This window comes from Mus pahari, chromosome 1 (genome assembly GCF_900095145.1).
Source record: "Mus pahari chromosome 1, PAHARI_EIJ_v1.1, whole genome shotgun sequence".
Classification (NCBI taxonomy): domain Eukaryota; kingdom Metazoa; phylum Chordata; class Mammalia; order Rodentia; family Muridae; genus Mus; species Mus pahari.
In genome coordinates this window covers 8,001,937-8,015,925 of record NC_034590.1, presented here as the reverse complement: position 1 = coordinate 8,015,925, position 13,989 = coordinate 8,001,937, and the positions used below count along the sequence as shown (strand labels likewise).

The 13,989-nt window shown below is 44.2% G+C and overlaps 1 protein-coding gene across 1 annotated transcript; it reads left to right on the top strand.

The window, feature by feature from the left end:
* Nucleotides 1-885: 885 nt before the first annotated feature.
* Cebpg (CCAAT enhancer binding protein gamma) lies at nucleotides 886-12,705 on the top strand. Its single transcript, XM_021213197.2, has 3 exons — nucleotides 886-890; nucleotides 2,367-2,805; nucleotides 8,456-12,705. Exons 1-3 carry the CDS (start codon nucleotides 886-888, stop codon nucleotides 9,002-9,004), a joined length of 993 nt encoding a protein of 330 aa, XP_021068856.1. The 3' UTR covers nucleotides 9,005-12,705.
* The last annotated feature ends 1,284 nt before the right edge of the window (nucleotides 12,706-13,989 follow it).

The window sequence follows — 13,989 nt, the reverse complement described above, 5'->3', positions numbered from 1 at the left end:
ACACAGACATATACACAGACATAAACATATATCTAACTGAAAAATATATGTAAAAGAAAAATATATTACAAAATTTCCCCATTCTTATTTTATGGAAATTAATGAAGATTTGATAATTAAACTTACTGATAAAAAAATCTGATGTGGCACATTAGTATCAACATCTCCAATATATGTATTTGAGTGATTGAGTCATTAGAGCAATGTAAAAAATGTCTGACTTTGAACTGTTACAGTCCTCTCTGCTTCCACTAATACGAATGTCCATTCACATATCTGCATCATGCTAATGCTATCCAATACTTCATATGAATAGCTCTCACCATGAATAAGGCAGGGGCCCAACACATTTTTTCAGTCCTCACAGTAACATTGTTGCCCAGATGACACAGAGGTTAAGGGATTTGCATAAGGTCACACTTCTATGTAAGACAGTGGTTCTCAATCTGGGGATCCCCACCACTTGGGGGGGGTTGAAGGACCCTTTCACTGGAGTGACCTGGGACCACTGGAAAACACAGATATTAACATGATTTATAACAGTAGCAAAATTGGTTATGAAGTACTAACAAAGTGATTTTATTGTCAGGGGTCGCCACAACAGGAGGAACTGTTAAAGGGTCACAGCAACAGAAGGTTGAGAACCACTGATGTAAGGATTGGAAGCTGGGAACATTCTGACCCTGGACCATAGGACTTTGGCAATGCATGTGGTTAGTCACAGTAGTTAAGTGGCTAGATTATTCAGCTAACAGGATCTCCTACTTCTCGAGTCCTTTGAAGGAGATTTTAATATACTGCTGGCTTACAGCTTCTTTGGGTTTCTAAAATATATTTGGACATTAGCAGGGCACAGATATACACAGGACGTTTCCCTTTACTGAGATGGCGTAAGTCTTTGTGACTTAACAAGAAAACAACCTAGATTACTTCAACCTGGAGGCAGAGTATTCCCTGGGTTCTTGTGTCCTTATGCTGAGTGTTTCCTATTGCTGGCAGTAAAAAAAGGTTCTCCTGGGCTAAGTTTTGGCTTAGTGGTAGAGGAGTGTTATCCTGTATGTGTGCATACCCTGGGTTCAATGCCCTACCCCTCCATCAAAATCATTGTTGGGCTCTCTTGGTCAGCCCTACCTTACCTTGCCTCAGCCTTATGTTCCAGCCATCACAGGGCCTCTAAGCAAAGCCAAACCCACCTTATCTTTTAAGCCTTCTCTGACACATTAGATCAGGTCTGGTCCCCTTCCTACAATCTCTCCTAGCATCTTGGACTTCTTTCCTTAAGTGTCTATGAAAATGGGGCTTGAATCATGTCTCTGTGGTTCTCAGAGTAAGCTCCCTGTGGGCAGGGACTCCGTGTTTGTCTTCTTCATTGCTGACTCTTAGTCCACACTTTAGCACATACTGTGTTTGTAAGCAGGAAAAGAATTACAGGATATCAGCTAAAGAGGAAATCTCAAGACTCCTGGGCATTGACTGCTGGCCATGGAAGGCTTGCCTAGACACAACACGGAATGCAGCTGGCAGAGTGGCTGGCAAAAAAGAGGCTAACTCAATATACATATGACATGCAAGGATGTTTTTATTTTCTATAGTTTTTATATGACTAGAAAATATTAGGGGTAAATTTGTGGTCTTTGTGAGAAACAAAGCACAGTTCATCTTTCATAGAGCTAAAAGTCTTGAAAAAAAAAAATGGCTCTTAACACAGCGATCCAAACCTAAAGAAACATACTGGTTTTGAGACATTAGCTCCCCAAGTGTGCATGGGGTTATCAGGGGTCATTCTCTGTGGTTGCTTTTTTTTTAAAAACCTTCTTCCAGGTATTTTCATCTCTCAGGGATTCCTCGAAGTCTTATGTGGAGAGCTGCTCTCCAGGCCTTGGCGATGAAGAAACATTTCCCTTTTGAAAGTCAGAGAGTTTTGAATGATAAGCATTGCTAAAGAGGAAGCAATCAAACCTTTCGGGCAGGCTCTGCCCTCCACTCAGCGCGCTGCTTCCTGTTTTCCAAAAAACAAAAACACAAAACAAAAACAAAAAACAGTTTTTGATTCTCTTGTGAACTGTTCCGGAGAACCAGGTGGGACTGCATCTCTTATCTATCATCTGCTCTCACGGAGGTCAGCACACTTTGGAAATCGTGATTTGTTCGGCAGCCACAGTCCGCTGTTCTCAAGCGTGTGACAAGTGCTAACCCTAGCACTGGACAGTGTTTCTTTAACGTGCTTTTGTCAAGATAAATTTGCAGATGCCTCAGGGCCGTGAGGCCTAAACAAACAAAAAACCCACCCCATATCAATAACTCAAAAATCCACCTGAAGAAATGTCACTTCCCTAAGGCAGTTGAGGCCCTCATAACTCTGATAGAACTTTGCTTGCCACGGGTCACTCCCACGGCTCAGGGCCGCCGCCCGCCACCACCGACAGCCTAGGGGGAAACCGGGGAGCGCGCCTCCCGCCAGCGCCGGTGCTGCCACGCCCACCACGCCCGTCCCGCCGGGCGCCCGCCTCTCGCCGCCACACGGCCTGTGATTGGCTGGTGGAGCTGCCCATCTCTAGAGGCGAGCGCGTCGTTCTCCGAGCAGCGCTTCTATTGGTCACGGCGGCGGCAGCAGCGCGCGGACCCGAAGAGGCGGGGAAAGCCGGTGGCCGCGGTGGCGGAACGGGCGGAGGTTGCCGGTTTCGTAACCGTCGCTCCTCCTCGCCGACTCGCGGGCTGCGAGGCCTGGGTCGGGTCGGGCCGCGCCGCGCGGGGCCGCTCGGAGTGGAGGCCGTCTGGGGGCGGGCGGGCCTGCCGGAGGCGCAGGTAAGGAGGCCGCGGGTTGTAGCTCGGAGGGGTTGGAGGAGGAGGCCGCGGCCGAGCCCGCCGCTCGCGTAGGCGCCGACCCGGCCGGAGGAGACCGGGCCCTGCCCGATTCCGCAGGTTGGCCCGGAAGGCCCCTGGCGGCTTGGCGGCGCGGGCGGGGGCCCGGAGCGGCGTCTGATGCAACCTGCGGGCAACACCCGGCGGGGCTGAGCTCATCCCTGGCCACGGCCCAGCGCCGCCGCGCTTGGCGCCGACCCCCGCGCTCCCCCGGGCGCCCCCTCACCACAGTCGGGGAAGTGATGGAGTACCAGGTGGTCCCTCCAGAACCTGCCCCCCGGCGACGTGCAGCGTGACAAGCCTGGAGCGCATTGGCCCCTAGGGATGGAGGTTGTTCCTAGAATAGAAGGTGGACCAAATCTTACTCTGGAGCCACCTAGGACTCTCTTCCTGTCGGCTTCCCAAACGGCTCGGTCTGGGGGGAGGAGGGCCCGGGTCCTATTTGGAGCTAATGACCTAGTGGTCATCTAGGGAAGGCACTCGAGTTTTTTATACACACGTAACGTTGCAAGAGGGAGATTTCGGTTTTTTTTTTGGGGGGGGGCGATCGTGTGTCCTGCAGTTGACTGGGAGGGGGAGGACATCCTAGATGATCGCGCACCAGACCCAGAAGGTCAAGCCATGAAGCCTTTCCTTAGCTCGCCTGGAGGGAGCTCAGGAAAAGATCCAGCGGAGGTATCCAGGTGGAGAAGTTGGGCATGCGGGTGTGAGAATTGTTTCTCTTTCCAAGAATGCTTGTGTATTTCTGGTCTTAAGAAGGTTGGCATACTTTGTTTTGCTCTGCTCCTTCTTGCTTTTTTTTTTGTTTGTTTGTTTGTTTCTTTGTAGACTGCATCATAAGATGTATCGAATTTAGAAAGGTTTTAACCTTTGTGGGTTGCACAACAGCTGGGGGTTGTGTCTCTTGAGTTTCCACCCACTTGAATCCTTACTTGAATATATTATCACTGAGTGCATAGAGGGAATTTGAAACAAAGCTCTATAAGGTCTTTCTCTAGTGAGAAATTGAACATAGAACAACTCCGAGTATGGCAGGCAAGCCGCACTACCTCGGAGCCACATCTCTAGCCTTCAGAGCGCTCTAAGGTCTGTTCAGCTATTGCCACTTGAATAGTAGTTATGATAAGCTAGCTACCCCTGCGGTTACTTCCCTGTTCCTGAAAAACTAAGTAATGACAGGATGCTACTGAGCTGAAAAAAAAACTTGAGCCTGTTCCCCGAGTCTGGTGGACATGCTTGACTGACTCAGTTATTTTTATGACCTATCAGAAACAAATAGGTGGAAACAGACCTCCTCCCCCCCTCCCCCAATATCCTTTAAATTCTCACAACCTGTCATGGTTGCCATCCCAGCACTGTGGTCTTGGAGAGGTGCTTTCATCCCTAGTGAATTAAATACACCCTGGGAAAGTCCCTGGGAACATTCCCTCCAGAGAGCATGGGAGAGAGACACAGGACCTGGTCAACAGTTGCCCAGTCACAGTAATGAGTCCTGGAGCAATTTTAGGTTTCCCTCAGAGGGGTGGTTGCATGGGTTCTTACACTAGCAAGTTTATTGGTCCTTTCCCTATTCCATTGTCCTGCCCTGCCATTAAAGCGGGGGAAAAACCTGAACAGGAACTCCTAATAAATATATATTTATAAACAATTTGTTTTGAATGTGCTAACTAGTACTAAAATGGGTTTAAAGGATAACATTCAAACAAGCATATGAATATTTAAAAGATGACATCCAAGTAAGCGTATGTTTTCTTCACTAGTCCAGTGGACAACTTACACTGAACTCCTTGAAGGAGTCCTCTCTCTTGTGGACTCTGCCTCCAGTAGTCTCCAGGGACCTGGAGTTGCCAAAGAAACTCAGGGAGCAGATTGGATTAAAAAAGCATAAAGAAAAGAGAAAAGAGAGACCATTTAGAATGTATTAGGTGTAGTAGTCTTGGGTTGAGTATAAGGGAGAAGAACTTGTAGAGAGGGTTAGGACCTTGGGTTTGATCCTGTAGTCTGGAGTCACAGACATTTAGTTTTAGTAGGATGACGACATAGTTAGGTTTGAATGGTAGACTGCTGGACCTGCAGGTAGCAACTTCTTTGGGGGTCAAATGACTGACACTTTACAGGGGTCATCTAAGACTCTGAAAACGCAGATATTTATGATTCATAACCATAGCAAAATTCTGAAGTAGCAATGAAAATAACTCGCTGGGGGTCACCACAGCATAAGGAACCTGTGTTGAAGGGTGGCAGCATCAAGAAGGTTAAGAACTATTGCTATAGATAGGTGAGTGACTGGAGGGAGCTCAGGCTGCTACACCTGAGACTAGGGCCCCTGGGAGATGATGTCAGCCTGAGGTAATTTCTGTGACGTTAGGAAGGACAATAGATGTGCGGTATTTTTGTTTGTAAATCTGAAGACTGAACCTTCATTAAGGAAATTGAGTGAAGATTTTATTTTAAGAGGCCAATGGAGAAATACATGGTTTTATCTAGATTTATGAAAAAAAGTGACAAGCTAGGAAAGTTCTATACAGGTTTATTGTTCTAAGTAAGAATTTAGAAAAATTCTATTTTATTTTATTTTACTATTCTAATATTCCAGAGTTTCATTGTTTTATTCTTTTGAATGAGCATTATTACTTTTGTTAAGAAATTTGCATTTGAAAAAGTCTGTTAGTCATTTCATTTACTCTCACATTAGTAAAATCCGTTGTTTATATGCAGCCATGGTTCTCCATTGTGTTCTCGAAATCATTTTGGGGGCTCCCCTAAAACAAGACTGAAAGCTCACCTCCAAAACTTGTTCCTCAGACTGGCAGCCTGAGAGTTGGGACTTGTAGAAAATTGCTGGTTTTGGTCCAGGGACCACTTTGAGGACCGCTGCCCCTCAGCTCCCTCTTGCTTCTTGGGTGTTTACAAGCAGACGGAAAGAGGCACCACCCTGGCTCCTGTAGACTGAACTTTGGAGTAGATTAGTCCATCCAGGAACCAGACTTTGATTTAGAGTTAAATATTCAGATATTAAATGTCAGATTGCTTTGTTCTAGAACTCAGCAAATGTTTGTGGAAAGGAACAAAAGCATAAATGACAAGTGTCTTTGTTCAGTGCAAAACCAAAATTGTTCTGTTTGAAGCCTGTTAACTCCTTGATCCTCCCTGTCCTCTGTCTCTTGATCTTTCTTTTTTTAGACAGGGTCTCTTTACATAGCCCTGGTTATCCCGGAACTTGATATGTAGACCAGGCTAGCCTTAAGCTCACAGAGACCTACCTGAATCTACCTCCCAAGGCTGGCTTTAAAGGCATGCACCACTATATCCAGCTAATATATATGATATGATATCACTAATATCATGAATTATTTTTTACTCTTTTTTTTTCTTGCAAGTTTGTAGGCTCAGTAAACAATACTCTTGTTTTTCTAGCCAAAAGGTTCACTCAAAACCTATCCTTTGTTCTGGTTATTGACTTAGCAAAGTTAGACCCTTACCCCAAATATGTATCTGGGTTCAAAAACAGGCAGAACATCCTGAATCTGGAGTCTGTTGACAGTTGTTAGTGACTAGAGTTCACAGTAGTTGTTAGTTGGGGCATCATATCATTTCCACACCCTTCCTGTACAGAGGGTTGGAGCGCATAGGAGGGAGGGATATGTCTAGGTTTTGTAAAACTGAGGGGGCCAGTGCCAAGGAAAAATTCGATCTTGCTTCTAGTCTGTACTTCTTTGGATCATTGCTATCTTTGAGCTTTGCTAAATTGACTGTAGAGATTAGTTTTGAAGAATAAGAATATAAGAACATGCTGGGCAGTGGCGGCGCACGCCTTTAATCCCAGCACATGGGAAGGCAGAGGCTGGCGGATTTCTGAGTTCGAGGCCAGCCTGGTCTACAGAGTGAGTTCTAGGACAGCCAGGGCTACACAGAGAAACCCTGTCTTGGGGGAAAAAAAAAGAAAGAAAGAATATAAGAAAATAGGCAACTAAGATGAACATGATTTTTGAGGCAGTTCCAGGAGAGGTATTGAGTTCTGTAAGTCCTTAAAATTGGGTTACACACAGTATACCAACTTGATAAGCTCCGGTGTTAAATGGTAGTCCTGATGGCTTAAATTAATATTGAATAGCTAGCTCTTATTTTTTAATTAATTTGTTTACTTTCTTTATTTTAAACAGCCACCTTTTAAGTGGGAGAAAAATTAGGCCACATAATCATTTTCAAGGGAAGTTGTGAAATATCCATTGTGAATGTAACTTGGAGTCCATATCCATCATGGCTTGAGAGGAAGCTTTCTGTCTTCCTTTAGTGCTGGAGCAAGAACAGATGACCCACTAGCTCAGGGCTGGCTGAGTGGCTTTTAAAACAATTCAAAGTAATGATATATGGATATTTAAAAGCAAAGATTAATAATAATAAATAATAAAAAAGCCAACTTAATAAGCATGCTTGAAGAAAGGCTTGGCCAAAGTTTGGGTTGGCCAAAGCTGTTGATGTTTACTGACTGAACTTCTTAATAACCATGGGTGTGCTCATCGGGGGCATTTTCCTAACTCTAGCTAACATCCCTAACTTTGTCCACCAAGGTCATTTTAGCAGTTCTGGGAAAAGAGAACAGGATAGTTTCATGGTTTGTAACAATACTTTTTACTTTTCTAAGGGTTTTGGGTCTCCTAGGGAGACACAGTTGATTCAGCTGTTTAGTTTGTAGTATGGTACTAAAATGTAAAAGTGCAAATCAATCAACTCAAAGTAATCCACAAGCCAGGTGGTGGTGGCCCATGCCTTTACTACCAGCATTCAGGAGGCAGAGGCAGGGGGGAATCTCCATGAGTTGGAGGCTAGCTTGCTCTACAGAGCCCTTCAGAACAGGCAGAGCTAAATAGAGAAACCCTGTCTTTAAAAAAACAAAAGCAAAAACAAAAAACCATAATAGGTGAAGGCATTGCTAATTCATCCTGTGAATATTGAATAGGAACTTGCCAGAAGCTTAGCGGCATCTGACCCTCATGGGTTCTGCAGACAGAGTGTTCTGATCCAGCATTCTAACCTGACTTGAAATGCATCCCCCATGCTGCAGATGCAGGCGTCTATTCTACAATAATTGAACTTGTTTTCTATGCTTACCCTAAACAGCTCAGATTTCACCCTGGCAGATTGTCCAACAATATTAGCTCACATATTCTACCTAGTATTTCCTGCTAGGCTTTCAGGTTTTCGTCCCCCTTTTCTTTCTTTCTTTCTTTTTTTTTTTTTTTTTTTGAGACAGGGTTTCTCTGTATAGCCCTGGCTGTCCTGGAACTCACTTTGTAGACCAGGCTGGCCTCGAACTCAGAAATCCGCCTGCCTCTGCCTCCCCAGTGCTGGGATTAAAGGCGTGCACCACCACGCCCGGCTTTTTTTGTCCCTTTTTGGATAGTTACAGGTGGATTGGTCTTCAGCTTAAGATGCTTCTGAGCCAACTTATCTTTTGAAGTTTGGAAACTACGGTTTGCAGTTGCTGTCAGCAAAACTAATAGGTTGCCTATTGTGTTATAAGTCCATGCAAGTTTGATCTGACTTGATCCTGTCATTTCAGATATTTTAATGCGACTTATTTTCTAACTAGGTACATGTGAAGATTTTTTGGCAGTTGATTGTGGCGTCCTCGGATCACATTGCTCTGATTTCTACCTGTTCTGTGTTGGCAAAGGAACGAGCCCAAATGAGCAAGCTGTCGCAGCCAGCCACTACTCCAGGAGTGAATGGAATAAGTGTTATCCATACTCAGGCACATGCCAGCGGCTTACAGCAGGTTCCTCAGCTGGTGCCCGCTGGGCCTGGGGGAGGGGGCAAGGCTGTGCCTCCAAGCAAGCAAAGCAAAAAGAGCTCACCCATGGATCGGAATAGTGACGAATACCGCCAGCGCAGAGAGCGGAACAATATGGCGGTGAAAAAAAGCCGGTTAAAAAGCAAGCAGAAAGCTCAAGATACACTGCAAAGAGTAAACCAGCTCAAAGAAGAGAATGAACGGTTGGAAGCCAAAATTAAGTTGCTGACAAAGGAATTAAGTGTACTGAAAGATTTGTTTCTTGAGCATGCGCACAGCCTCGCAGACAACGTGCAGCCCATCAGCACGGAAACTACAGCGACAAATTCTGATAACCCAGGGCAGTAGATCTCCTTCCAGGCCCAGGGCTTTGTGACTTGAACATGAGAGGTGTGCCCACCCTGCACCCCTTGCTTCCATGGCTGAACTCGGTCTCCTTCCATTGGAGGTGGTTTTCTAGGCTCAGCACTGAACAGCTGATTAGCCATGTAATTTATCTGGTCTTAAATGATAATGGATTTTTGAAGCACTAAAAAGACTTAGGGTTTATCGTTAAAACAAAATTCCTGGACTTTAATATTCTTAATAAATCCTCACTTCCCCAGAAATGGCTCTTTTGTAGGAATGGGACAATGGAAGGTCATGTAAAAGATACTGGGTTCTAATGAGAGAATACCTGGGATTAAGAAAAGCTGAATTCCATCTGGGTTCCTCAGTTTGTGATTTTATTCTAAATTGTGTATGGTAAATTCTAGGGCTACAAAAACCAATCATAATAATTTGGCCCCATTTTACAGATGTATAAACCTGTGTTAGCATAGCCAGCATTGTTTTTTCCAACATACACATTTTTTAAAATGACTTTAGGTGAAGTAAAGAAATTCTATCTATCAGGTCATGTCGAAGAGGTGGTTAAAAATACAAATTGTGTTTAGGAAGGAAAGAGGTTTCGTGCTTTTTTTTTTTTCCTCCCCTTTTGTTTATTTTAAAGGGCACAGTGTGCGGTTGAACTTTGAGGGCCTTCTGCTTATTGGATAAGTCTGATCCCTGTCCTAAAGAACAGGGTCTGCTGTGCCCTGCCTGACATTTTAGTTTCTGTGGACGCAAGCAAAGGTTTGGGGGAGGAACCATTTTTTGTCAGCCAAGTTAGTAAATAAAATGCCCTGGCTCGATGGTACAGACCATGACTTAGAGTACTACTAATTCATTTGGTTTCTCCTGTGTCTGTTCAGAATAACTGCCAATGGGGCCATGATTTTTAAAGGTAGAGTGTTTGTGTGTGTGTGTGCTTGCGTGAAGAGGCACCTTTTGGTGTTTGATCTCAACTGAACAATTATTAGAAAAATGAATCAACTTCATGCCATCTCTCAAAAGACTAGTCAAAGAAAACTTGAAAGTATGAGGTTTGAATCTTTAATTTATTTCCTAAATCATTTTATTTTTATTTCTTTGAGGAATCTTTTTCTAGTTAAGTGGGCTATTCTTCCAGACTTCATGTGTTATTGCTTCCATTAGTATGCTTTTGTGTTCTGTATAACTTATTTTGGAGAGAAAATGCTGATAAAACTCAGGATATTGACTCTTGTGAAACCGAAAAGCTGGGTGCCTGTAGGGTGTGCTCTTATCAGTGTTGTATTTAGATCGTCTTCTTGGTAACTCATGGTTTGTGCACAGTTCCAATGTCAGTTTGTTAGTTCCCGAGATGGTAGCTAAACATGGGTCTTGCGTGATCAAAGTTTGGGTTGCTGGGAATCTTGTTTGAATGTGGTCATTTCTGGCCCTGAGTTCTACTAGGACTTGGTAACCCCAGTGTCGCTCAGGTTGTTCCCTAGTATGGCAGGAAGTTGCTGACTGTTTGGACAGAAGCTGTCAGGGTCCTGGAGCTCAGCGGAGTTGAAGACAGGAGCCGACATTGTGCTTTGGGAGCCAAGAAATGAGTGGAGTTTTAAAAATTAGGGCTCAGCACCGTTTTACCTGGGTTGGAATACCATCTACTCCTAAAGATTGAGAGGTGGTTTGGATAACTAACAAGGACTCACCCATATAATCCTAATCTTCATCAGTGGATTGATCATTATGTAATGAATTTAATTGGTGACGCAGTTAGGTCCCACGTATGCACCTATGAGGATAGGCAGACTTCCGGAAACCCTTACTTCTAAACACCAGCTTTCACAAATGGATTTTCTTGTGGAATTTGTGGTTACCAGTGCTAGGACTTTAAAAAGCTGTAGGGAAGTCAGTGCTCAATGTATCAAATCAGAACATACAAATGAGGTCCAGCTTTGTTCTTACCTATGTAAATGAGATTGTTAGCACAAGCAAGTAGTTCCATATTGAACACAAATGTTTGGACTCAATGTTCTTACGCTTGATAGATTTCTCTGTAAAATTGGGGGAAACTAGGTTTGGGACTGGGTAAACTTAAGGCTTTGGAGACTGTAGAGTGACTTTTGAAAGTCTTGTTACTGGGGAGCCTTTAGAGTTTGATCTGCCTTGTGGACAGGTTGGTGGCTTAGGAGTCAAACTGTAGTGTGGATTAGCCATGTCTCTGTCTCCTGGGATGGCTGCCCTTTGACAGCAGTTCTGGGCATAGAGGGGGAATCAGAGCCACCCTCTCTGTCTAGCCCTTTGGGTCACAGGTGACTTTGGGATCTCAGTAAGGATTTAACTAAAATATGACTGGGTGTTTGAAATTGGGTCATGAGGTCATTCAGTTCTTTTACGGTTCTCAATTTATGAATCTAGAAACATGTACAGTTTGATAAGAAAGGGATGCAGCTGCTTTTGATGTTTCTTAACCCTCTCACCCCTTTCCAGGGAAGCTTCGTGCCTGGACAACCCATGGAGCTTGTAGAGTGCTCCTGATGCCTTAGAAATAGGAAAAGACGCCTGTTTGTGTGACAGGCTGGGGAAGATTCCATTCCACAGCTAATCAGATCTGCCTCAGGAAAAATACTAACTTGTTCTATTTGTTCCTGGCCTTCAGTTTGTGAGATTACTCTATTTTTTAAAATATAATTTTATTTCTTTCAACAAATTTAAAAATAAAAAACACCTTTTGGAACAACGACTTTTTCTTTGTGGGTTTCTTTACCTTGGACATGAGCAAGAAGTTCACTTGCAATTGGCCCCAAAGAGCCTGCAAGGTGCCTCTTGCTGTTGTCCAGGGCTGGAGTGCATGGACAGCGGGGTGCTTTGTGCAAGTTTGGATTTCCCTGAGCGGACAGGGAAGGAGTTTTCTCTAAACTTGGAATGCAGCTTCAATTGATTGTAGTTGTTTGGTCTAACTTAAAGCTGCATCCCAGTGTAGGGTTGCCTGTGTCCTGGTGGGTCCTAAGCCTATGGTTTCCATTTGAGGTGTATCCCTAACACTATATTTTAGAGTATGAACACCATCTTGACTTACACAGGGTATATGCCTGGACATGGAAGTGCACTGGCTGATTTCAGAAGTATATCAAGACTCTAAGAAACAGTCAGAATTGTGTGTTGGGGGTGGGGCAAGAAGAGGCCATTTAGATGCTTTGCTCTGGTCCTTTTATTCTTTTTGTGTTTAGGGAAATAAGTTTCTAATTGTTGTGTGGTTGTGAAAATTGTGTGGCTGAGTATGGTGGTGTACACCTGTAGCCCTAGCATTACAGAGATGAAGGTTGAGTTTAAGGCCAGCTTGAGTACCATTGAGACCCTGTCTTAAAAATGAAAAAAAGAAAGTAATTTCTATGGGTGGGACAGAACAGAATTCCTTTGAATTTGTTGTAATTTTTTTTGTTTGCTTTTCAGTTTTAGTGAGATGGTCTTGTAGCCAGTGCTGGCCTTCAACTTGATATTCAGCCAAGTATGACCTTGAACTTCTGGCCTTTCTGCCTCCACCTCTCAAGTGCTAGGATCACAGGTATGTACCACTACATCTGCTTGTATATGAATGGCACTGGGTCTTGAACCTGGGGCTTTGTGTGTGCTAAGTGAGCTCTATCAACAGAGCTGTATCCCCTGCTCTAGTTAGTTTATTCCTAGTAACTTGTATTAGGAAAGTTTATACTTTGTGACAAAATCAGGTCTTAATAAAAAATACTTTTAGAATGACCAGTTCTTAGTTGTCTGAAGAGTTTGTAACTGTATTTTGTACATTAAAAAAAACCCCACCCCTAGACTCTTTTGCCCCAGTCAGTCCCTCATAGCCCCTCCCTTTAAAGCAGCTGTCAAGTGCTTATCTATAGCACCAAGTTCAAGTTTTACCTCAGTGTACTTGCTTGCTTCAGAACCTGCCACCCAATCCTGCCTCCCTCAGAGCCACCCTCCTCTCCCGCATGGACTTGAAGCCTTGTAGTTCTTCCTGTGTGTCAGTGTATCACATACTCTCTAGAACCCCCTGCTCCCCGGTGCTCCCCGGTGCTCCCCGGTGGTGGTATGTAGCACCTCTGTCTCCTCCATTCTTCCTGCTACCCTTTTGCAGCTCTTTCTGTTTAGAGTACAGTATCTCTTGCTTTTCACTTCAGACCTTTCTTGGTTTAGTCTTGGTCTAAATGAGTCTAGTACAAGACCATTCCTGTCAGATTGTGTGCATATCTCATAGTATAGATGCTCAATTAATACTGGGTCCTTCTAGAGTGTGGGGAACGCTTCATCACTGTAGAACTTTCTGGAAGAGTCTGTAATCCATATTTGAAGCTATACAAATTTCTGTGGAGGTTGTAGGACATGGGCACAGCTTTAGGAACATGGGCTAGAGCGAGCCTGTGTTTACTCTGACTGCTGTGTCTCTGGTGGACAGCTGAGGGACGGACCCATCTGTACCAGCAAGAACCCTAAGAGTGGGTGTTGTAAACTTAAGAAGTAAATGAGATAAGTGGTGCTTTGGGACTTAGATTGGCATTTGGTTTTTGGTGGCTTTTATTTTAATGTGGCCACATCATAAGCACTTTTTTTGTCATTGCCATAGCATAGGAAGAAGCCAATTTGTAGTAAATAAACCCTTCAGTGGTTGCTTGAAGTCTCTAGCTTGGACCAGGTTTTTGTTTTTTCCATTAGTTTCATCTTTTTTCTAAATCCATGTGTCCGTCCGTCCATCTGTTTGTTTATTGAGTTAACAATCTTTCTATGTCGTCCTAGCTGGTCTGGAACTTGCTGTGTAGTCTAGACTGCCTTTGTTTTGAGATAGGGTCTCGTGTCCCAGGCTGGTAAACTGTGTAGCCAAGGATGATCTTGGATTCCCGATCCTCAGTCTCCAGCCTCCCAAGTCCTGGGGTAACAGGCAAGCCGGTACTAGGGAGGGAGCCCTACTGAGCCACTGCTGGAGAGAGAAACTTGGAACTGTGTCAGAACTTTAGTAG

Excerpts from the sequence above, each read along its gene's own strand:
- Cebpg (XM_021213197.2), top strand. Across the intron at positions 2,806-8,455 it reads CGGGCCTGCCGGAGGCGCAG|GTACATGTGAAGATTTTTTG; the intron begins GTAAGGAGGCCG and ends TTTTCTAACTAG.